Source organism: Tinamus guttatus, unplaced genomic scaffold (genome assembly GCF_059628265.1).
Source record: "Tinamus guttatus ecotype Peru unplaced genomic scaffold, ASM5962826v1 Tinamus_guttatus_pri_ptg000252l, whole genome shotgun sequence".
NCBI lineage: Eukaryota > Metazoa > Chordata > Aves > Tinamiformes > Tinamidae > Tinamus > Tinamus guttatus.
In genome coordinates, this window is record NW_028288786.1 from 344,936 (window position 1) to 369,937 (window position 25,002).

Genomic DNA, 25,002 nt, shown 5'->3' on the forward strand with positions numbered 1-25,002 from the left:
ATGCTAGTGGGGAAGTGAGGATAGGAAATGATCACAGGGGGTCCTCTTTCACCCCTCCTGGGAAACCTGCGGGCTCGGTTACTTCCCTGAAATGCCTGTACACCAATGCGCGGAGCATGGGGAATAAGCAGGACGAACTGGAGATCTGTGTGCGGTCCCAGCGACATGATCTCATTGGAATCACAGAGACGTGGTGTGATAACTCGCATGACTGGAGCGCTGCCATGGAAGGCTATGTCCTCCTTAGGAAGGACAGGCTGGGAAGGCGAGGTGGTGGAGTTGCTCTTTATGTGAGAGAGCAACTGGAATGCATGGAGCTCAACCTGGGAGTGGAGGATGAGCGAGTTGAGAGCTTGTGGGTAAGGATTAGAGGGCAGGCTAATGTGGGAGACACTGTGGTGGGTGTCTGCTACAGGCCACCTGACCAGGACGAGGAGGTTGATGAGGCCTTCTATAGTCAGCTGGATATTGCCTCACAGTCACAGGCCCTGGTTCTCATGGGGGACTTCAACTACCCCGACATCAACTGGAAGGACAACACAGCCAGGCACAAGCAGTCCTGGAGGTTCCTGCAGAGCGTCGACGATAACTTTTTGATGCAGGTTGTGGAGGAGCCGAGAGGAGAGGTGGGCTACTGGACCTCATTCTATCAAATAGGGAGGGACTTGTAGGAGATGTGAAGGTGGGGGGTAGCCTCGGCTGCAGTGACCATGAGTTGGTGGAGTTCAGGATCCAACGAGGAGGTGACAGGGCTGTAAGTAGCCTTGCAACAATGGACTTCAGGAGGGCCAACTTTAGCCTCTTCAGGGACCTCCTCGGAAGAATCCCATGGGCTAGAGCTCTAGAAGGAAGGGGTGCCCAAGAGAGCTGGTTAGTTTTCAAGCGGCACTTCCTCCACGCCCAGCAACAGTGCATCCCTGTGTGTAAGAAGTCAGGCAGAGGGGGCAGGAGACCTGTGTGGATGAGCCGGGAGCTTGTGGCAATGCTCAAGCAGAAGGCGACGGTATACAGAATGTGGAAAAAATGACAGGCCCCCTGGGAGAAATACAGGAACGTAGTCAGGGAATGCAGAGATGTGACAGGGAAAGCTAAGGCGCGGTTGGAATGCAATCTGGCAAGGGACGTTAAAAATAACAAGAAAAACTTCTTCAAATACATTAACAGCAAAAGGCAGATCAGGGAAAATGTGGGTCCACTCGTGAAAGGGATGGGCACCCTTGTTACCAATAACACAGAAAAAGCAGAGATTCTGAATGCCTTCTTTGCTTTGGTGTTTACCAAGGGCAGCCCTTTAGAGCCCCAGGCCCTAGGGACAAGAGAAGAAGCCTGGAGAGAGGAAGACTTGCCCTGGGTAGAGGAAGATTGGGTCAGAGAGCACCTAAGGAACCTCGATACCCACAAATCCATGGGCCCTGATGGGATGCACCCCAGAGTGCTGCGGGAGCTGGCAGAGGTCATAGCTAAGCAGCTCTCCATCATCTTTGAAAGAACCTGGAGAACAGGGGAGGTGCCAGAAGACTGGAAGAAGGCCAATGTCACGCCAGTCTTCAAAAAAGGCAAGAAGGAGGACCCAGGCAACTACAGGGCAGTCAGCCTCACCCCCATCCCCGGAAAAGTGATGGAACGGCTCATCCTGGCTGTTGTCTTCAGGCACATGGAGGACAAGAAGGTGCTCAAGAGTAGTCAGCATGGATTCACCAAGGGGAAATCTTGCCTGACTAACCTGATAGCCTCCTATGATGAAATGACCGGCTGGATAGATGAGGGGATAGCGGTGGATGTCGTCTATCTCGACTTCACCAAGGCTTTTGACACCGTCCCTCACAACATCCTCCTGGGCAATCTCCGGAAGTGTGGGATAGATGAGTGCACAGTGAGGTGGATTAACAACTGTCTGGATGGCAGAGCTCAGAGGGTGGTGATCAGCGGTGCAGAGTCTAGTTGGAGGCCTGTAGTTAGCGGTGTCCCCCAGGGGTCAGTCCTTGGTCCAGTCCTGTTCAATTTATTCATCAATGACCTGGATGAAGGCACAGAGTGCTCCCTCAGCAAGTTTGCTGATGATATGAAACTGGGAGGAGTAGCCGATACCTCAGAGGGCTGCGCTGCCATCCAGAGGGACCTGGACAGACTGGACAACTGGGTGGTGAAAAACCTCATGAAATTCAACAAGGCCAAATGCAAGGTTCCGCACCTGGGGAGGAATAACCCCAGACACCAGTACAGGCTGAGGACTGACCTTCTGGAGAGCAGCTCTGCAGAGAAGGACCTGGTTTTCATGGTGGACGACAAGTTGACCATGAGGCAGCAGTGTGCTCTTGTGGCCAAGAAGGCCAATGGTATCCTGGGGTGCATTAAGAAGAGCATGTGCAGCAGGTCGAGGGAGGTGATCCTGCCCCTCTACTCAGCTCTGGTGAGGCTACATCTGGAGTATTGTGTCCAGTTCTGGGCTCCCCAGTACAAGAGGGATGTGGAGCTGCTGGAGAGAGTCCAGTGCAGGGCCACAAGGATGATCAGGGGCCTGGAACATCTGCTGCATGAGGAGAGGCTGAGGGAGCTGGGCCTGTTCAGCTTGGAGAAGAGAAGGCTGAGAGGGGATCTAATCAGTGTATATAAGTACCTCAAGGGAGGGAGTGCAGAGGATGGTGCTGGTCTCTTTTCAGTGGTGGCCACCGACAGAACTAGAGGTAATGGCCACAAACTGAAGCACCAAAAGTTCCAGAGGAACTTAAGGAAAAATTTCTTAACAGTGAGGGTGACGGAGCACTGGAACAGGCTGCCCAGAGAGGTTGTGGAGTCTCCTTCTCTGGAGATCTTCAAAACCCACTTGGATGTACTCCTGTGCCACGTGCTTTAGGTGACCCTGCATGTGCAGGGGGGTTGGACTAGATGACCTCTAGAGGTCCCTTCCAACCTTAAGCATTCTATGATTCTATGATTTCCAAACCTGAATATGCAAGCATTCACCTGGTGATGAAGCTGGGGAGCCTCACAACATTCTCCTCTCTGTTTTGTTTGTGTATTTGTGTTTAGTTGGTTGTGGTTTGTTTTTAATTTCTAAAGCACCTATAAGCTCTGTAGCAGCAATAAAAAGGAAGCATTTTACTCTTTTGAAAACAGATGGAAAAGTCTGTGTGCTACACTGTGTGCTGCATAGGCCTGTTTGCCTTTTGTTTCTCTTTACTAGTTGGTTGGAATGGATAGTATTCATTTCCCACAAATATGTGAGTTAGAGAATTCCTACATATCCAGCCGCAGGGATTTGAGGGATTTGTACTTTGGAAGATGAAGTACCCATCAAAGAAGGAGGTGGCTTGTACAGTTTCTCTGTTGACTTTTTTTTCCCCCCCCCCATAATTTTTCTTTCCCCAAAGGCTTAAGAATTGCCTTTTGTCATTTTTTTAGGAAAGTTACCCTGAAATTCATCTGCACTTTATTTGTCTGCTTTCATTGGTACCCTTCATGGGCAGCTGTGGATTAAATGAGGAACAGTAGATGAATTCCTAATTTCCATATTTAAAGCAGTGTACTGGGAGAGTTTCATGTGTCCCTCCCCCCCCCCTTTTAGTTTATGAAAGTATTTTAGTTTTCAGTTTATGTGTTGAAACATCTCCAGACTGTGTTGGTCTTTTATGCCATTAAAATGGTGTGGCAAACATCTGTTTGGTTGTATAAGTGGTGTGTAGCTATGTATATATAAAATAGGTCTTTTTTGTCTGTGAAATTCAGAAGAGGGAAATATTGCACTTGCATATCCTGTCCCAGATCCTCATCTGGTGTAAATTGATGCAAGACAGCTGAGAAGATCTGGTTTGATTTATGTATCAAACATTCAGCAAGAGCACACAGCAGCATGGTTAATCTGCTTTACCATCACAATTTAAAAGCAGTATAAAAAGGAGTCTGGTTTCAAGACCCTTGAAACTTGTCACCCCATTTTCTCTCCCCAAATCATATTTAAAAGCCTAATTTCAACTGATCATCTTTTACATTGTAGAATACAAATTAGGTTAGATGAAGAAATGCTAATCGTCTTCCTTATCCCTTCAGAAGGCTGTTTGTGGGTTTCGTTATTGAATCAAATTTCTGTTAAAGTTTATAAGAGCCGGAGCAGGTCTTGAACCTTTCTAAATTTTGTTGACCCACATGGAATAACAACTTTCTTTCTCTACAGACTCTTCATACTCGGAACCTCCTGATGTTCAGCAACAGTTGAACCACTATCAGTCTGCAGCTCTTGCCAGGAACAATAACATCAGCCCAATCCCACTTTTTGGGAGTGTTGCAGGAGTGGAAAAAACAGAAGCTATCCTTAACTGTGAATTTTGTGAATTCTCCTCGGGTTACATACAAAGCATTCGGCGTCATTACCGTGACAAACATGGAGGGAAGAAACTCTTCAAGTGCAAAGATTGTTCCTTTTATACAGGCTTTAAGTAAGTATTGTGCTAAACAGATAAACTGAACTTGTAAGGGGATTTTTTTTTTGTAGCACTTCTAAAATCCTAGGAGAAACATGATCAATGGTGACCAGGGAAAGAAACATAGGAATTGCCGTGACAGATCATAGCAGTATCCACGTAATCATTTTTCTTCACTCCTGCAACAGCCAGTGCCATCTGCTGAAGAGAAAGGCAAAAGAAACCCTTGCAGTAGGGTGTTCTCACTACAGGAAATAGTACAGGTAGTGTTTTTTCCCCTCACTGGAAAGGAGGCTGGTCCTCACCATCAAGAGTGAGGGCTTGCCTCTCAAAAATAATGTGTATATTTGGAGCAATTATCTTAATACATGGGGCAGTCAAATGTTCTAAGAGATAGTAGAGTTTATATTCCCTCTCTGAAGAAACCTGTCATAAAATTCTCTCTCCCCCAAATTTACATTGCTGAAATTCAAAGCATAGTCCAAAGTGCCTGATAGCATATAGAAACATTTCAGCAAATCCAGTTAAAAATTGCAAATTTTCAAGTCACAGCTGTCTGTGTGTGTGTTTAGCCATGTTCCCTAAGGAAAAAAGATTCATGCAGTTGTGCGGTTTCTCAGTTTCCTTCTGATATTTTGAACCCTCAGTCATAACCCCCTTAGCTAATATTTGGGATCTCAAAGCTATTATGTTCTTAGGAGATCTGTGAAAATAGATAGTGTGTTTGGGTAAAGGAGAGAGGTTCTGTTGAAGCCTGTGTTCAGCCTTTCCTATTAGACATGAGAGATTCCATATGAGACCAACCTCAAGATATAGATCTATAAGGGTTCAGGCTTTGTTGCTTTAGCTTCTTGCTGGTTATATGGCATAACGTTCTGTTTATGCCTTAATTGCAGATTACTATTTGTCTTGAACATTTCCAACTGTTACCAGGTCCAATGTATCTTTTTACATTTTCCTATTGCTCTTTTCTCCTACCAGGATGAAGCAAAATTGCTTTAAATCAAGATGTAATTAAATATGTTCATAATTATATAAAATAAGTTGTGTTCTTTATTGTGGTGTCTCAAACAGAAGGTTTGAGAGGGTTTAAGTCTTTCCTCTTAAAAAGTACAGGCTTCACATGTATTCTTTCTTTAAAAAATAACAAAAATAAATAAACCCTTCCAGTCACCAAAGAGAATTAAACACATGAAAGCATTCCCTGAAGTCGATAAAATGCACCTGTTGACTTCAAAGACCTTTGGATCAGACACAAAGTCAATTGTGTGAGTAAGCTGTTTTATATTCAGGCTAACAGACTTGGAGAACTTCAAAGGGAATTTAAATTTTGTAATTTAATGCAGCAAGTTTCTTAACTCTTGTAAGCTTTACCACTACCCCAGGAAAAGTCCCCAAGATTACAAACACCTCTAATTTCTGTACTTGTGCTTGTGGTTTGATAGGTACATAGGTAATTTCCTCTACATGCATGTCTCTTGCATCTTTTAAGTATGCAGCTAATGGTACAGTGAGATTTGTTGTGCAAAAGTACTGTTCATTTGTGGTGTATTATCAGTCTTGTATTTTCAGATCCTCATAATTGAGGCTTTCAAACTTATCTACTCGGTGCCAAATTTGCTGTGAATGCAAGTCTATTTCCTATCTCAAGACTGAATCTTTCAGCTGTTCTGGGACTGCTCCTACAGAGAGAGGTCGTTGAGGATGTTTGCCATCAAAAATAAGTCTTCCTTCACCCTCAGAAGTCCAAGATAGTTGAATGGATTTTATTCAACTTTCTAAAATGTACTCTTTGTGTTGAAAACTTCTATGTACTCTCTCTTTGCCAAAGACAGACAAGCACAAACAAGCACAAATTTGGAAATACTTTTGCTTTCTTAACTATAGCAATGTGACTATAGAGGAACCACTGCAAAAGAATATCTTGTCAGAATGTGTGAGAGTTAATTAGGGATATAAGCCTGCAAACACCTATGCTTATGTAATATTCATGTGAGTAGTCCTGCTGAAATGCCATATGGCTTTAGGAAGACGAGGCTAGTAGTATCTGTACCATTTTACACAGCACTTTTGTAACAGAGCTGTGACACTTCAGCGTTCCATAAATACCTCTCTTGACTGCTTTCATGTCTCCCTCCTGTTTCATAGATCTGCTTTTACTATGCACGTGGAAGCTGGGCATTCGGCAGTTCCTGAGGAAGGACCCAAAGACCTTCGCTGTCCTCTTTGTCTATATCACACCACATACAAACGTAACATGATTGATCATATAGTTCTGCACAGAGGTAAAGATGTTCCTGTATGTAACTATATCTGATAAAGAGAATGCTGAACAGTGCATCTCTCTTATAAATTGGGTCTTTTAAGATTTCTCTTCTCTGTCTGTGAGCACAAATATGTTGAATAGATCATCAGGCCTTCAGTAACTTTTGTTTTTAAACCGTACATCTTATTTCTTTCCTGTGAAATAAAAAGATAACCAATTAAGTTGATAGAAGTGGGGCAGATTTAATTTTTTAAAAAGCTTTTTCCTCTAGAGAGGTTAATGATCACCAAGCACCTGTTTAGCAAGAGTTACCCTAATTTATAACAGTGTGTTTTCCAATGTATGTGTTTTCTAAAGTGCTTGCTATTCTAAACACTGTGGTAAGATGCATCAACTATAGAGACTTACAAATATCCCTTGACTGCTTGCTTGAAATTTCTCTTCATGACATGCTCCTCACCTGTTCCTAGGAACAAAACAAAATTAGTGGGCTTTTTGCTTTTTCTTTAGGACTCTTCCTCTCCTACCCCTTTTCTTTTAACCCAGCTAAAAGCAAGATTAGGAATTCCTATTCTATTAACCAGAGGCTTACGAGCTCAGAAGAGAGTTCTTTTTGGGCTTTCTGGGCTGGGATTCCTACCCACAGCTATCACACTTGATGCTTGTAGATAGTCTGTTGACTGCTGAAATTCATACCCATGTGTTGGGATAATACTCTGCCTGTTTGGAGGCCATCCAGATTTTTACAGTAGGGTATTGCTGGTGAGCAAGCACAAATTTCATGTGCCATCTTTTTCTTGGAGGAGCTTCTAGTGCTGCAACCACTGTCATAATTCATTGTAGCATTCCACTTTCCAATGCTGGTTGCTTAGGGTCCTCCTTGTACCAAAGCACTGAGGTAGACCTAGTTCATACAAACTTCTGTCTGTTGGAAAGGCTATTTTAAAGAAGCATTTAGGAAAAAGGCAAAGTACTGTTCAAGGAACTCAAAAGACATATAACAAAGCTGCCTTTTTGAGTGTAAGGGTTCAGCAGGTGCTTTTACTTAGGTGTGGGCTTATCCTTGAAGGTGTCATCCTAAAGCTGGACAAAATCCAACACTGTATATTCCAGGATTACTCCTCTTTGGAGAAAAGGTGGGCTTGAAAGTTCTGTGGAGGAAACCCTGGGATTCCATATACTGGCTAGGTGCATCTCGTGAAACTGATTGTTCGCTGGTTTGTGGTTGCGTCTGAGATCAAGTGGAGAAGATCTGAAACTTTAAATGCAGATAAATGGACGGAGGGGAGATCTTGCTGAGCCTAGTTAGGAAAACTTTCAGCAGAAGTAGTTACCTTCATACTGAGTATGCCAAGTTGCAACAGTGGAGTAGCACTTCATGAGTTTGTGCAGTTGTGCTGACTTTATGGAGCTGTTTCTGACCAAAGGATTTGGTCAAACAAGGATTTTTCTTGGGCATGTAGCACCTAGGCCATAAAGGAAGCAGGGTCCTTTCTTAATGTTCTTTCTAGTGTATATATTCAGATGAAAACCTTTGTTGTGTCTAATCGTGGTAGCTAAAGCAGAAGATTTTGATGGGGTTTAATGTAAAAAAGAAAGGAGGTGCTGCTGTGTGAACAGGACTGGGGGACGTTGAACAAAGCCTGAGATAGCCTTTCTTACTTTTAGCTATTATATTGCTAAAACAAAGACGTAGCCTCAAGTTGTGGTCTAAGCGTATTTTTTTTCCAGGTAGAGAGAGCAGTATGTTGTGTAAAATCAGAAGAATGAAGGTTTTGATCCATTTTGTGTATTATCTTCTCTCCTAGGCAAAAATAAATAATTAAATAATTAAAACCAAGCAAATATACATAGAGATCTCTAATTCTTACATTATAGCTTTCAAAATGGTGGCATCCCAAGTCCCTGATTTGGCAGCATGTAGTTGAAATGAAGACTCTATTTGCCTCAGTGAATGGCTGCAGAGGGCTACAGCATTAGGAGCTAGAGGGTTGGATGATTTGAGAGAAAAGTTCAGGCAATGAGTATGCTTCCCATTAAGGGTTATGGCCACCAGAATATTGTTAGTCTGCCTCTGAGAGCCTTCTGTCGTGTGTTTCATAATCTGTTCAGTTAGTTCCTCATCATCATAAGTGATTTAAAAAGTCTAGGTTGGATGGGACCTCTGGAGATCATCTGGTCCAACCATCTGTTGAAAGCAGGACCTTAGATTAGGTTATCCAGGGACCTGCTAAACCTAGTCTTTGAATATTTCCTGCAAGGAAGATTCCACCACATCTCTGGGCAACCTATGCCAATATTTAATTGTTCTGACACCAAAGTCTTTTTGTTTGTTTGTTTGTTTTGTTTTGTTTTTCCCTCTCTCTTCCAGACAGAATTTCCCTTGAAGCAACTTGTGTCTGTTGCCTCTTGTCCTGTCGCCATGCAGCCTTGTGAAGAGTACCTCCATCTTCTCTGTAACTACCTTTTAGATATTAGAAGAGTGTGATTAGATCCCCACTAAATCTTGTCTTCTCTAGGCTGAACAAACCCAATTCCTTCAACCTTCCTTCATGTGTCAGGTTCTCCAACCCTCTAATCATCTTAGTGGCTCTCTGTTGGACCCTCTCCATTTTTTTCAATCTTTCTCTTGAACTGGGGGGACCAAAACTGGACACAGTATTCCAAGTGTGGTATAACAAGTGCCATATGACAATCAATCACATGCATTGTTCTGCTGAGTATGCTCTTGCTGATGCTACCCAGGACATGGTTTGCCTTCATTGCTACCAGGACACACTGCTGTCTCATGTTCATCTTGCTGCTCACCAGGACCCCCAGGTCCTTTTTAGCAGTGCACCACCCAAGCCAGTTAGACCCCAGCCTGTACTGCTGCTTGGGATTATTCTGTCCCAGGTGTGGGACTTGTCATTTATCTTTGTTAAACCTCATGCAATTCTTGTTGGCCAGACTGCTGAGGTCTTGCTATACAGTGGCTCTTCCTTCTGCCATATCTATCTCTTCTCCCAGTTAGGTGTCATCTGCAAACTTGATGAGGGTGCATTTCAATAGTCATCCACATCATTTATAAAGATATTGAATAGAATCAGACTTGACATCAACCTGTAAGGAACTCCACTCCTGACCATTTGTCAGTCTTACTTTGAGTCATTAACTACTACCCTTTGAGGTCAGCTCTTTAGCTAGCTTTCCACTCATCTTATGGTCCATCTGTCCAGCCCAAATTTTACCATCTTATCAAAAAGGATGTTCTGGGAGACTGTGTCAAATGCCTTGCTAAAATAAGGGTAGATGATGCCCACAGCTCTCCCCTCATCCACTGAGCAAGTTGCTTTGTTATAGAAGGCAATCAGCTTGGTCAAGCACAATTTACCCTTTGTGGGAGTAAATGTAATATTTACCAAGTCAGTCAGTGGCTTTGTAAAATTTGTAAAAACTTTTTTTTTTTTTCCCTCTTGTAAAATTTGACTCTTGAGTTCTTCTTGGTCTTCAGGACAGGAAAATATTTGAGCTCTTGGAAGTTCCATAACGGACTGTGAACTCCTGCTCTGTGCCCAGCAGAGCTGTTGACCTTTTATTTAGTCCAGGTAGTACAATTGATTTTATTATCCTTTCTGACAAATTTTCCCATCCTTTTATGAAATGCCTTGATATTTTTCCAGTGCTGAATTCAGCTCACCAAGATCAATAGTAGAACTTTTTTATAAAGCCCAGGACATTTTAAAAATATATATTTTACTCTTTTATTGGTATAAATAATTCTTTTGTCCTTCCTTTTCATAGAAATGGCATGCATTTCTCTAGAATAGTAACTTTTGTATAAAAGAGTAAAATTTTCAGAGCCATTAATCTACTTCCCCAAAGCTTTCATTGTTACATGTCTTAGTTCCTTGCATATAGATGTTGCTGATCCTATCCTGTGTACAGATGACTTGATTGATACCTGTAGAATACTCATGCTCTGCTTGTTCTCGACTAGTGGAATGTAGATGTTCCAGTTCTGTGGTTGTATCTTGGATGTATGTTGGTTACAAGCAAAATCACAAATGTACAAACAACCTATATTATTGAATTATTTGTCTATGCCTAGTAGCAGGACTGCTTTCTTAACCTAATCTACTTTATTTGTACTTGGGGAGGAAATAACTTGTGCATGCTATGGCCTGTTGTTGAGTAAAGATTTTCCTTTACAATTAAGGGAGAGCAGCATATGTTCTGTACCTTGACTTTAAGAAGACTCTTGATACTTTCTCCCATCACATCCTCATAGAAAAGCCAGCAATGTGCCCTTGTGGCCAAGAAGGCCAATGGTATCCTGGTTTGCATTAAGCAGAACACTGCCAGAAGATCAAGGGAGGTGATCATGCCCTTCTACTCAGCCCTGGTGAGGCCACACCTGGAGTGCTGTGTCCAGTTCTGAGCTCACCAGTATGAGAGAGATGGAGCTACTGGAGTGAGTCCAGTGTAGGGCTAAAAAGATGATTAAGGGATTGGAGCATCTCTCATATGAGATAAGTCTGAGAGAGCAGATGCCATAGCTAAGCCGCTCTCCATCATCTTTGAAAGATCCTGGAGAACGGGGCAAGGTCCTGCACCTGGGGAGGAATAACCCCAGACACCAGTACAGGCTGGGGACTGACCTTCTGGAGAGCAGCTCTGCGGAGAAAGACCTGGGTGTCATGGTGGATAATAAGTTGACCATGAGGCAGCAGTGTGCCCTCGTGGCCAAGAAGGCCAATGGAATCCTGGGCTGCATTAAGAAGAGCGTCTCCAGCAGGTCGAGGGAGGTGATCCTGCCCCTCTACTCAGCCCTGGTGAGGCCGCATCTGGAGTATTGTGTCCAGTTCTGGACTCCCCCAGTACAAGAGGGATGTGGAGCTGCTGGAGAGAGTCCAGCGCAGGGCCACAAGGATGATCAGGGGCCTGGAACATCTGCCCTATGAGGAGAGGCTGAGGGAGCTGGGCCTGTTCAGCCTGGAGAAGAGAAGGCTGAGAGGGGATCTAATCAGTGTATATAAATACCTCAAGGGAGGGAGTGCAGAGGACGGTGATGGTCTCTTTTCAGTGGTGGCCACTGATAGGACTAGAGGAAATGGCCGGAAACTGAAACACCAAAAGTTCCAGAGGAACTTAAGGAAAAATTTCTTAACAGTGAGGGTGACAGAGCACTGGAACAGGCTGCCCAGAGAGGTTGTGGAGTCTCCTTCTCTGGAGATGTTCAAAACCCGCTTGGATGCAATCCTGTGCCACGTGCTCTAGGTGTCCCTGCGTATGCAGTGGGGTTGGACTAGATGATCTCTAGAGGTCCCTTCCAACCCTAAGCATTCTATGATTCTATGATTCTATGAGTTGGGCCTGTTCAGCCTGGAGAAGACTGAGGGGGGAATCTTATCAGATACAAATATTTTAAGGGAAGGTGTAAAGAGGATGGGGCCAGAATGTTTTCATTGGTGGTCAGTGATAGGATGAGAGGCAGCGGGCACAAACTGAAACACATGAAGTTCTGTCTGACCATAATCAAAAACTTCTTGACTGTGAGGGTGACTGAGCACTGAAAGAGGTTGCCCAGAGAAGTTGTGGAGTCTCCATCCTTGGAGACAGTCAAAACCTGATTGAATAGGGTCCTGGGAAACCTGTTCTAGGTGACCCTGCTTGAGCAGGGAAGTTGGACCAGATGATCTCCAGAGGTCCTTTTCAACCTCAACCATTCTGTGATTCTGAATTTTAAAAGGCTATGACATGTTAAAGTGCTTATGTTGTGAACAAAACATATATGCCTGCTTTGTCTTAACATACTATAAGTATCTAGTGTAGGAAGGGGTTTTCCATTTCATCACAGATATGTATTAGAATTCACCCAAATGTTTCAGTCAAAGCAGGGACTGAATTTCTTCAGAGATTATGCTTTTGGGGTGCCTTTTTCCCCTTTATCACTTTTGATAAACTGTTTTAGCGTGTCATCTTTTTATGATGTATATATGGTAGTCTTTTTGTAGGCACTGCTGAACTTTGAAGACGATTGTGCACAGAAGCAGAAGTCAAATTTTGCAGTTTATGGATAAGGCTTACAATTTATTTTAATTTTGTTAGTTGCTGAGATACGATAAGTGTGTCTGAAGTTCTCTATATTTGGCAAATTTATAGGGATGAGAAACAACTATTAGTATGGTCATAGATTAGAGCATCACCTTGCAAAATATGAGGTTCTGGATTCAAATCACTCTGCAACTTCCAAGTTCATTGCTTGAAGTAAACTCAGTAACACGATTGCACACATGTATAAGTTTTAAATTGTTATTGTCACTGAGTAGCAAGGGTCAGCTGTTTCCTAAGGGGTAGGAACAGAGGGGGATAGCATGACCAGCAGCCAGGACCTGATCTAACAGTACCTAAGCAAGGCAAATCTGGAGCTCATAGCCAGGTTCAGCTAAGAGTCTAGATCATCAGGCAGGTTTATGGTAATAAGGCAGTTTCAAACTAGGAAGTAAACCCATGGGTTGGGGTCTGGATCAACAGGGTCTATAGCCAAGAACAGGCTGAAGCTGAGCAAGAGAACAGTGTTTTTCTAACATAGCTCAGAGATTGAAGGCCTAGGGTTGAGTTTAAATGGAGCTCCTGGGTTCATGGGTGGGGGGAGGGGATTGGTGGAGAATTCAGGTGAGGTTGGTCAGAGCTGTTAAGGCCTATTAGTGCCTTCAGGCCCTGACAGATAACTTATGAAAGTGAAATGCTTCAGGCTAAAATTGCTATTTATTTATCTCTTTTTTTTCATGATGTTGTTTGTTCTACATGTATTTTAGTGTTTTTTAATATATGTCACCGAGTAGAAGAAAATCTGTTTTTCATATGCTTTAAATAGTGTTTCTCTTTAAAAAAACTTTTTATTAGGACTTTTTGACTTTTAAAAACAAGTTACCTTATTTCAGGGAATCCAACTGTACAGAGCTGTAAAAATCCTTTAAAATAGTCACCTTAGGCTTCCAGAATCACAGATTTAAATCCTGTTACCTCTTAGCACGTACTCCCCTGCCCATTTTTTCCCTTTCACTCTGAATGGACACAATTTAGCATTTTTTATAACAGCTATAAATGTACCACAGCTTTTCAGGGTCTCACTCAGATATAGATTTGGAGGAAACTTCCACTTTTTTAAGGGGAGCAAGAGAAAGTTCTGAGGTAGGATAACTTCCATGTTCCAAAAAATAGGGGGGAGGACAGGGAGAAGAAGAAACTGAGGTGTGTGTGTGTGTGTGTGTGTGGGGAGAGGTTATACATTGGACAAAGACCCATGCATAGATGAATTCAAAGATGAATTCTGTAGCTCTTGCCTCCCTATAGAAAGTTTAAGGGACTTTGCATTCCTATAACTGTCCTTGGACATGACATTACTCTCTTTGCCAAAGAAAAGAGCCTGTTGGCTCAGATTCATACCTCTGTGAGATGTGTCAATGCACAGAAGTCCCCTACCCTTCATGTTTACCCTCTAAGAGTCAGGCCTGGGATTTTTTTGTTTGTTTGTTTTAAGATTTCATTAATGACGACCTGCATGAGGAAGGTCAAACTCTTCATTTAATCCATAGTCCATAAGGGATATTACTAAATTTCAGTATTCTGAAAAGGCCAGTTGAGTAATAAAAGCTGTAGTGATAACCTTCTGAATAACCCTCTGGTGAAAGGTCAAATTTCAGATTTCCCCTGCATGCACAGCTCCAAGAACCTCAGTGAGTAAGTGTTATACATATCAGGATTCTGGCTCTGTAGAAAGACTGAAATTAATTGTCCTGTCTCATTAAGTGGGTGTTTTGCATGAGACGAAGGAAGTAGAGAGTTTCATAACTCAGAGTGATCCTTTTCAGTACATGCTTGTAGCATAATTTGATTTGTGGGATACATGAAATATATGTGTGAATTTTAAATCTTAACTCTTAAAAAGCTGAGGGTGTACTGAAAGTTTCTGCCACTGGCTGAACTCTGCACAACCACCTTCAAGAGAAGAAAGGTTGTGCCCTACACAACCTCTCGTTTCCCTAATGAATAGCTTTAAACATGATGATGAGGATACTAGCTCTGATTATCAGGAGCTGAGAGAGTGAGTTATTGGGAATGTCCCAACATACTCCCTGTTCACAGTTCAAGCACCTGTTACTGGCTGCTGTCAGGTATTGTACCAGAATGGACTTTTGGTCTGAGTGATTTACTGCTGCTTTTATATTCTTAGGCTCTGCTACTCTAACTCACAGATGAATTCTTATCTGCCCTAAATCTCTTCTTCCCATCCTGTTCATCTAATGAGTGGTTACATTTATAAGGACTCCTACGTTTGTAGCTTTGTTGGATTAACCCTATTTGTATAGAAAGGGAATTTACTTGTGTTTCTTCATTGGTCCAGTTTTAGTGCATGGTGACTTGTAGAAGGATTGCATACACAAATAACAGATTGTGTTTCTTGCATAGGTGGTATGTTCCAAGCTGTTGACACATTTCCTGATGGTTTTTATTTCTTAAGACTTAATAAATGTTCCCCTCTCCCTACAGAAGAGCGAGTTGTTCCCATTGAAGTCTGCCGTTCCAAACTGTCAAAATACTTGCATGGAGTTATTTTCCGCTGTGATAAGTGTACCTTTACCTGCTCCAGTGATGAGAGCTTGCAGCAGCACATAGAGAAGCACAATGAACTGAAACCTTACAAATGCCAACTCTGCTACTATGAGACCAAACACACAGAGGAGCTGGATGCTCATCTTCGAGATGAGCACAAGGTAACATCCAAAGGGATTTAATTTGGAGCAATCTAATTCTTGCAATTGCTATATCTAGTTTACTTGCACGTCAGCTCTGATTAGCCAACTTGGGTTTTTTTTTTGTTTGTTTTCTTCCAAAATTTGTAAAAGGCTCCTGTGCTGCACTTTAATTTATCTGAGGTTCTATATTTTTCAGAAATTCAAGATTGTGAGTTTCTAAAGCTGTTGATTTGGCTGGCTATTCAATGTAGGGTACAATTATCTGAAAAAGGCTTTTGTAGATATTGTGTTTTTTTTCTAAGCTACGAAACAACATTAAGGCTTTGTGATTCGTCCTCCCTAAAACGTAGGAGATTCAAAAGCATAAGATTGCTCTTGCAACTTGGGCAAAGTGACGTACTATGCATATTTTAATAAAACAGGGTAATGTATTCCAGTTTACATTTAAAAAGGGAAAGACTGGAGCTTGTTATACTTAGTGCTTAATTTAAGACTTCTTTGATCTTCATGTGCAACTTCCTGAGTGGAGACCTGATTTATACTTGGAGAAGTCACTAGAAAAACGTTACACAGACTTCTGTCAGCTTTGGATTCATAGAAACATAGAATCATAGAATGCTTAAGGTTGGAAGGGACCTCTAGAGATCATCTAGTCCAACCCCCCTGCACACGCAGGGACACCTAGAGCACGTGGCACAGGACTGCGTCCAAGCGGGTTTTGAAGATCTCCAGAGAAGGAGACTCCACAACCTCTCTGGGCAGCCTGTTCCAGTGCTCTGTCACCCTCACTGTTAAAATTTTTTTCCTTAAGGTAATGTGAAACATTTGGTGCTTCAGTTTGTGGCCATTACCTCTAGTTCTGTTGGTGGCCACCACTGAAAAGAGGACAGCACCATCATCCTCACTGCCTCCCTTGAGGTACTTATATACACTGATTAGATCCCCTCTCAGCCTTCTCTTCTCCAAGCTGAACAGGCCCAGCTCCCTCAGCCTCTCCTCAGAGGGCAGATGTTCCAGGCCCCTGATCATCCTTGTAGCCCTGCGCTGGACTCTCTCCAGCAGCTCCACATCCCTCTTGTACTGTGGGGCCCAGAAGTGGACACAATACTCCAGATGCGGCCTCACCAGGGCTGAGTAGAGGGGCAGGATCACCTCCCTCGACCTGCTGGAGACGCTCTTCTTAATGCAGCCCAGGATCCCATTGGCCTTCTTGGCCACAAGAGCACACTGCTGCCTCATGGTCAACTTGTCGTCTACCATGACACCCAGGTCCTTCTCTGCAGAGTTGCTCTCCAGAAGGTCAGTCCCCAGCCTGTCCTGGTGTCTGGGGTTATTCCTCCCCAGGTGCAGAACCTTGCACTTGGCCTTGTTGAATTGCATGAGGTTTTTCACCACCCAGTTGTCCAGTCTGTCCAGGCACCTCTGGATGGCAGCGCAGCCCTCTGGGGTATCGGCTACTCCTCCCAGTTTCGTGTCATCAGCAAACTTGCTGAGGGAGCACTCTGTGCCTTCATCCAGGTCATTGATGAATAAATTGAACAGGACTGGATGAAGGACTGACCCCTAGGGGACCCCGCTAGCTACAGGCCTCCAACTAGACTCTGCACCGCTGATCACCACCCTCTGAGCTCTGCCATCCAGACAGTTGTTAATCCACCTCACTGTGCACTCATCTATCCCACACTTCCGGAGCTTGCCCAGGAGGATATTGTGAGGGACGGTGTCAAAAGCCTTGGTGAAGTCGAGATAGACGACATCCACCGCTCTCCCCTCATCTATCCAGCTGGTCATTCCATCATAGGAGGCTATCAGGTTAGTCAAGCAAGATTTCCCCTTGGTGAATCCATGCTGACTACTCTTGAGCACCTTCTTGTCCTCCATGTGCCTGGAGACAACGGCCAGTATGAGCCGTTCCATCACTTTTCCGGGGACAGAGGTGAGGCTGACTGCCCTGTAGTTGCCTCGGTCCTCCTTCTTGCCTTTTTTGAAGACTGGCGTGACAATGGCCTTCTTCCAGTCTTCTGGCACCTCCCCCCTTCTCCAGGATCTCTCAAAGATGATGGAGAGCGGCTTAGCTATGACCTCTGCCAGCTCCCGCAGCACTCTGGGGTGCATCCCATCAGGGCCCATGGATTTGTGGGTATCGAGTTTACTTAGGTGCTCTCTGACCCAATCTTCCTCTACCCAGGGCAAGTCTTCCTCTCTCCAGGCTTCTTCTCTTGTCCCTAGGGCCTGGGGCTCTAAAGGGCTGCCCTTGGTAAACACCGAAGCAAAGAAGGCGTTCAGCATCTCTGCTTTTTCTGTGTTATTGGTAACAAGGGTGCCCATCCCTTTCACGAGCGGACCCACGTTTTCCCTGATCTTCCTTTTGCTGTTAATGTATTTGAAGAAGTTTTTCTTGTTATTTTTAACGTCCCTTGCTAGATTGGGTTCCAAACGCGCCTTAGCTTTCCTTGTCGCATCTCTGCATTCCCTGACTACATTCCTGTATTTCTCCCAGGGAGCCTGTCCTTTTTTCCACATTCTGTATACCGCCTTCTTCTGCTTGAGCATTGCCCCAAGCTCCTTGCTCATCCACGCAGGTCTCCTGCCCCCTCTGCCTGACTTCTTACACACAGGGATGCACTGTTGCTGGGCGTGGAGGAAGTGCCGCTTGAAAACTAACCAGCTCTCTTGGGCACCCCTTCCTTCTAGAGCTCTAGCCCATGGGATTCTACCGAGGAGGTCTCTGAAGAGGCTAAAGTTGGCCCTCCTGAAGTCCATTGTTGCAAGGCTACTTACAGCCCTGCCACCTCCTCGTTGGATCCTGAACTCCACCAACTCATGGTCACTGCAGCCGAGGCTACCCCCCACCTTCACATCTCCTACAAGTCCCTCCCTATTTGATAGAACAAGGTCCAGTAGCCCACCTCTCCTCGTCGGCTCCTCCACAACCTGTGTCAAAAAGTTATCATCGACGCTCTGCAGGAACCTCCAGGCCTGCTTGTGCCTGGCTGTGTTGTCCTTCCAGTTGATGTCGGGGTAGTTGAAGTCCCCCATGAGAACCAGGGCTGTGAGAAAAGCAAAACTCCAGAACTGAGGCGTGTTTATAGAGTATATATTTTGTCACAGTTTGTGGGGAGAATCCTATTTGACTCCAGCTATCATGAGATGAGCTGCCCACTCCTCACTAAAAACTCGTTCCCACTTTGTTGACTGAGCAATGCTTCCCCGCCCCCAAGAAATAATATCGACAAAATGAATGTCAAAAGTACCAGCAACTTTTTTTTACCCTTTAAAAAGTATTTGACTGCATTTTAAAATTGGACGCTATGAGCTTATGTTGGTTTGTTATGCTTGTCTCCCTTCTTCCTTATCTTTCTATAGTTTAGCCGATAGTTAAGATGTTCCACTTCTCCCAGTGACCACAGCAAGGGTCCTGAGAGATCTAAGAAACACTATTCCCCATCCCTTTGAGTGCATCAGACTGAGAATATTTTCCCTCTATTTGGTCTCCCTTCCCTCCAATTATAACCTTCAGTGATTACTCGCAATAGTAAGGGTTGTTTTCCCCCTTATTGTTCTTGCATCTTTTATAAATGTTATCTGGCCAACTTGTGCCTAGTCTCTGAGCTCAGGTAAACAGTTGACTTACTGTAGCTTAAAGAGTTCCTGTGAATGACCTGAGTCACATTAACTGCCTTGCATGTGGCCTTGTTTTTTTAAATCTAATGGGTAACTTGTTAAGTCATAGCACCTCAACACAGCTCTGTTCTAAGCAGTTCTAAGAACCCGATAGTAACACACTGCTGCATTTCGGGTAGCTTGCTATTTGCTGATCTGTTACTGTCTTAAGTTATATGCTCTTTAAGTGTTTTCATGTATCTTCTACTGAGGGTTGATATTTCATTCAGCATCTTGCAGGAAGTGCTGTATTCCACTCATTCCTCCTTCCCCATCCTCTCTGTTTCAGTGACCCAATGCCTTGCTGCTAGAAGGCTCTCCTTTTCCATGGTGAATCCAAAATCCTGGTCCAGCAGTGATCAATGAGCTCAAAGGGCCCTGACATTAGCCCTAGTGTCCTGGTCACATTCCACACGCTCTGCCTCTGTTGTTTCTGTTAGATATGGTGGACTTGCCTCTCCCAAGCTGCTATTCACATAGTGTTGCTGAGAGCTGTTAAATAGGTGATGCATTTCACCCAAGGTTTAGCCAACTTCTGGGTGAAGTATTCCCATTATAGTCTGTAAATCATTTTGCAAAGCACTCTGCAGCCCTTTGTAATGCAAATTAATCTGTTATTAATCAGTGAAAGTATATGTGGCATACAGCAGTCATGCACTTAGTAAAGGACCCATCCCTTTATGCATGAAGCTGAATAACCCATTCACAGAGGATTCTTCTTCAGTGATGGATGTGCAAGTAATGATGTTTGATCCATCATAGTGGATCTTCAAAATGAGGGAGCCTTCTTGAATAACAGGATCATTTTGAGAAGCAGAATGGAGAAATACAGTATAAAACAAGAAAGAAGAATCATTAGCAATGCATATAATTCTGTTTGAGGAGAAATGTATGTTAAATTGACTAGATGCCTGATAAGTTTTTCCCATTTCAGCCTGTAGCTATAGAAATAAGTTTTGGGGAGTTGTTAGATTTTGTTTTGCACATGTGATTGGTGTTTTTGTCGGGGTGTTGTTTTTTTCAATAGTTGGTGTTGGTGTTAGTTGTTGATAAAACTGTTTCTTTCTAAGGTGAGTCGTAATTTTGAGCTGGTTGGACGGGTTAATTTGAATCAGCTGGAACAAATGAAGGGGAAAACAGAGAGCTCCAGCAGCGACGAGGAAGAAAAAGAGTTAAGCCTCAAGAGTGGAGAGAGAGGTCAGTATAGCTGCTTTTTCTTTGATAGTGGATACTATAATGGACCCTGCGAGTTCATCAAGCAAGGTCAGCTGTTGACTGATTCCTTTAGAGTTGTGGAGGAATGTCAGTAAGGGCAAGAGCTTTTGTCAAGATGCTTCCTGGGAGAATCTTGTTTCTAATACTTATGAGTTTTTTGGCTATTACTATTAACTGCTTGCCTAGTGCTTACAAAGCAGTCCTTCCTTCTCCTTTGTTGAGAGTTGGTTCTTTTACAGTCACTTTGGTTGGCAAAACTGAAGCCAGGGAAGTTCCATTTCATAACTTCAAATCACTGTTAAATTGTACACTTTAAGTATGTGCCTAAATCCATATCTATGAATAATATCACTGACTTTAGTCCATGTGCTTGCTTAGACTCATTGTTCAGGTAGTTAGTTGAGTAGGGAAAAAGAAAGGTAGTCTTTGGTGAATTGGTCTGTGGGCTTTTTTCACGTGTGTGCTCCTGTGTTTGTGGGGTTTTTTTTTCCCCGCTTATTAAAATCAATTTAGTGCAAATATCTGTTCCTGAGAGTGAAATACTCCATACATTCTCACAGCCTATTCTATGGTGCATAAATTCACTATTCTATGGTGCATAAATTCAAATACAATGTCTGTAAATCTTGTTGACTACTAGAAGGAGCATGATTTGAACTAGTAAATGCAGTGAGCCTTGTCATACCTGATCATCAGGTTCCAGGGGTCACCCAAACTCTTGAAGCTGACTGTAGGTTGCCTAGTTTCTATGTACTTATAACTGTATTTAACTGTTCAAATGGGTGATCTGCAAATCATGTTTATTTCCCAAATTGTGTTTCACTGCTATTCTTTCCTGGCTTCCATTTAAAGTGACTGTGGTTAATTATTCTCCTTTTCAAATAATATCAGTTGTATTTTTTAAAAAACTAGATTGGGTATAAAATATGGAAAGTGCTTATGCTATCTACCTTTATAAAAGTTCAAGTTGTATTGGCTTTTTTTTTTCCTTTTTTTTGTGAAGTTATATCTTGCACCTTATGGTGGTAGTCTACGGATGCAGGTGCTAAAGATATGACTGTGGCTGGATGCAGAGTCAGATGTTAACATAATCTTCTAGTTGATTTTCAGAAGCTGCTTCCAGTTCAGAAACTAGCATAGGACTATACCCATGCTGTTAAATATTGTCTGTCACAGTGGCTAATGCTGTCACCGCTTTCAAACTGTACCAAATTGCAATGTCCTATACCACTTGGATGCTTTTAGTCTTCATGGTGTTGGCTGGAGGTGAGATTTACCTAGAGTGTATCTGTCATCTCTGAGTATGTGGGAGGAAATGCAGCCTTGACCCTCTGAAGTCCATGACTTCAGCAGAGTCAGGATTTCTTCCTGTGAGTCAAACGGCAGCCTAGATTCATAGCTTGAGACTGATGCTTGATATATTTCAGGTGCATTCTTGCAAAGAATGGGTTGTTGAGATGCTGGACCAAAGAATCATTATTCCTTCTTGGAGAAGGAGGAGTTGGGCTTGCCTTATTAGGAGAGCTGAACTGCTATGTCAGGTGTGAACGTTAAGGAATGGTTGGTTGCTGGTAAAGGACAGCTGAAAATATATGGATATGGAAGGAAGAAGGTGAGGGTGGAAAAAGATCAAGTTATTTGTTTGAGATACTCCAGGAAAAGAGCAGCTGTTCTTGCTAGAAGTTGCATCCCTGAAGGACTGCCTGTCTTTGCTGACCTTTATATCTTGCTCTTAAAATAAATGTGAATCTTTTTCTGTGTTGTTGTTGTTTTTCTGCAGTTAATAAAAAATTAGTATGCATGTGTGTAATACAGGAAAATCAAAGGCAGATCAGGTGTGTCTGCAACGTGTTACCCCCTCTTTACCCTGTCACCCTTGAACAGCTCAGTTCACTTTTAGGTATTCATATTAAACCTTGTCTGTTCATGTAGATGCCTAAATGGGAACCGCACTCCATTATTTTGAAAGTCACCATCCCCCCCCACATGCTTCCATATTGTACTTAATTGATCTTTGCTCATACTGGAGGTTATGGAATTTTTCACACCTTGACCTTTTAGGAGGGGGGAGGACATTTTTAAAAATATCTACATTAGTTGAAGAAAAAAATCTTTTTTGCTGCTTAGGGATACTTTTTGCCCTAATACTGATGAGTTTACAGATAATTTTGTTGTCTCACAGATTCTATGAAGTTTCCTGACAGCAAAGCTCCAGAGAAGCGCTTTCCATGCGAGTTCTGCGGACGATTGTTTACAGAGGGCTCTGAGTGGGAACGACATGTGCTGAGGCATGGCATGTAAGTTGATTTACAGACTCCTTTGAATAGCATCCAAATATAAATGTGATGGTAGATCTTTGTGCATTTAGCCATATATTCTTCCCCTTCCTGCCCAAAAAAAAAAAAAAAAAAAAACTGCAGTGAAAATAAATGCAGGAATATGACAGATTATTCTAATGAGGAAAGGATTCTGTCTACCACAAGCATTGTTGGATATAATTCTCAGATATATTTACACAACTAGATGCTCCTGCTTGTCCTGTTTGACTCAGGAACCCAGAAATCCAAAGTACCTGTTGATTTTAGACTTATACCTGAAGCTCTTCATATATCCAACTACCCTTCCAGTTTCAGGTCTAGATCAGACCTCAAACTGAAAGAAACAAGAAACATTAATCCACAGATGGTCAGGTGGTTCAAGAATGGGCTCTGCAGTACAAGAGGGATGTGGAGCTGCTGGAGAGAGTCCAGCACAGGGCCACAAGGATGATCAGGGGCCTGGAACATCTGCTGCATGAGGAGAGGCTGAGGGAGCTGGGCCTGTTCAGCCTGGAGAAGAGAAGGCTGAGAGGGGATCTAATCAGTGTCTACAAGTACCTCAAGGGAGGGAGTGCAGAGGATGGTGCTGGTCTCTTTTCAGTGGTGGCCACCGACAGAACTAGAGGTAATGGCCACAAACTGAAGCACCAAAAGTTCCACAGGAACTTAAGGAAAATTTTCTTAACAGTGAGGGTGACAGAGCACTGGAACAGGCTGCCCAGAGAGGTTGTGGAGACTCCTTCTCTGGAGATCTTCAAAACCCGCTTGGAAGCAGTCCTGTGTTAGGTGCTCTAGGTGACCCTGCGTGTGCAGGGGGGTTGGACTAGATGACCTCTAGAGGTCCCTTCCAACCTTAAGCATTCTATGATTCTATGAATACAGATCATCTTCAGAAATTCCTTCCATTTTGGAGTTAAAATCTAGTGTTATTAAATCCAAATATAGCACATAAATGTTCTTAACTGTGTTCCTAAAGCTTAAGCATCATTCCAACCTGAATATCATTTTGTTGGCACAAAATTAACATTATCTGAGTCTACTGTTGATGTTTGCTTACCAGTAGAGAAGCATGAAATTAACAACAAATTATCTGGATTTTTTTATTATTTTTATTTTTATTTTTCCTTATTATTTCTTTTTAGCATGTTTGTAACTAAACTCAGCGTGCCAGTGCAACAAATTATGTGCAGAGAAGTGTCAAGGCCTTCAAGGGAAGGACAGTTCTTTATCCTCAAAAAAAGACAGCGAAGTTAATAGCAAAGATGTTTGCCTTTCACACTTGTAAATATCAGTCTATGCTGTAAAATGATAGGCATCTCTGGAGCATTCATTTTCCTTCTTTTGACAAAGATCTGGTCAATAGAATGGATGTCTTTGGAGTTTCTTCAAAGAGATCTCAGCCAGGATTACTGGCATATGGAAGACATTGAAGTGTAATATTGTAGCTAGGCTGTGGGAGGGATAAAGGATATGAGAAAGTATTATTTCTTGTCTGCTTAAATAAGAGTACTTGAAATGTTGCAAGTTATAATAAGATGTATTGGTTTATTAACTGTTTGGCAGAAGTACTCTCTTTCCCTGTTTCCTTGTACGCAAAGCATGTTTGGATTGTAAAGGTTTCCGTTTTCTACTGCTTGGAATTTCAGGGCTCTGAATGAAAGTAAGCAAAGGATCAGAGAGGACAGCAAGCTGAAGGAGAACGTGGAAGAGAGTGTTAATACATTGATAGTAGAAGAAAAGGAAAGCATTGGGAAAATGGTGGTGGACTTTTCCCAAAACAATGAAACTGCAGTCAGTGTTGTAGCTGCTGACAAACCTCTCCAAGAGAACTCAGAAGCCAAAAATGAATAAGCATTTGGTGTGATTTTAATAAACTTAGTTGAACAGTGATGAATGGGGTAGGATGGGCAGAAGGAAGAAACAAAGCTGCTTTTAGGACTGAATGGTCTATTTTCAAAGCACTGGTACCTGTGTGAGTGTGTGTATATTAAAGTTATTTAAATGATGGAATAAGTGACTCCATTACATTACTGCATCTGTTCTTTTGGATCATGACAATGGAAAGTTACATCATCTTGGACTAATGAAGCAACTCCCTGTGTCTCTACATTACACAATGTGCTTTGCAGTAGAGACTTGGATTGTTTGCAAAATGAAGCATCATGAGCATGGAGGGGGGATAACTTTGGAATGCACAAATTTGAGTGTGTTTTTCTAATTTTAATAAGTTAGAGCTTTCCGGACTGAATGCAACTGCTTTAGAAAAGAAAACAAAAACAGTCCAGAAACTGCTTTTCCTAGGACCTCAAAATTAACAAAGGGTGTTCTCTGCATTTGTCAGTACTGCCTATTGTCATTGTGATTAAATGTAGAGAGACTGC

At 42.8% G+C, this 25,002-nt stretch overlaps 1 protein-coding gene across 3 annotated transcripts in view; it reads left to right on the forward strand.

Annotated features, from left to right (window-relative positions):
- Positions 1 to 24,764, forward strand: part of LOC104577256 (zinc finger protein 462) — a 45,546-nt gene extending 20,782 nt beyond the window's left edge. For all 3 annotated transcript variants that reach the window (XM_088526690.1, XM_088526691.1, XM_088526689.1), the window contains 6 exons: positions 4,172 to 4,433; positions 6,567 to 6,703; positions 15,220 to 15,443; positions 20,159 to 20,285; positions 22,486 to 22,600; positions 24,268 to 24,764. In XM_088526690.1, the coding sequence (XP_088382816.1) occupies positions 4,172 to 4,433; positions 6,567 to 6,703; positions 15,220 to 15,443; positions 20,159 to 20,285; positions 22,486 to 22,600; positions 24,268 to 24,472 (1,070 nt within the window). In that variant the 3' untranslated portion in view covers positions 24,473 to 24,764. The remainder of the gene's footprint in view (positions 1 to 4,171; positions 4,434 to 6,566; positions 6,704 to 15,219; positions 15,444 to 20,158; positions 20,286 to 22,485; positions 22,601 to 24,267) is intronic.
- Positions 24,765 to 25,002: the final 238 nt, after the last annotated feature.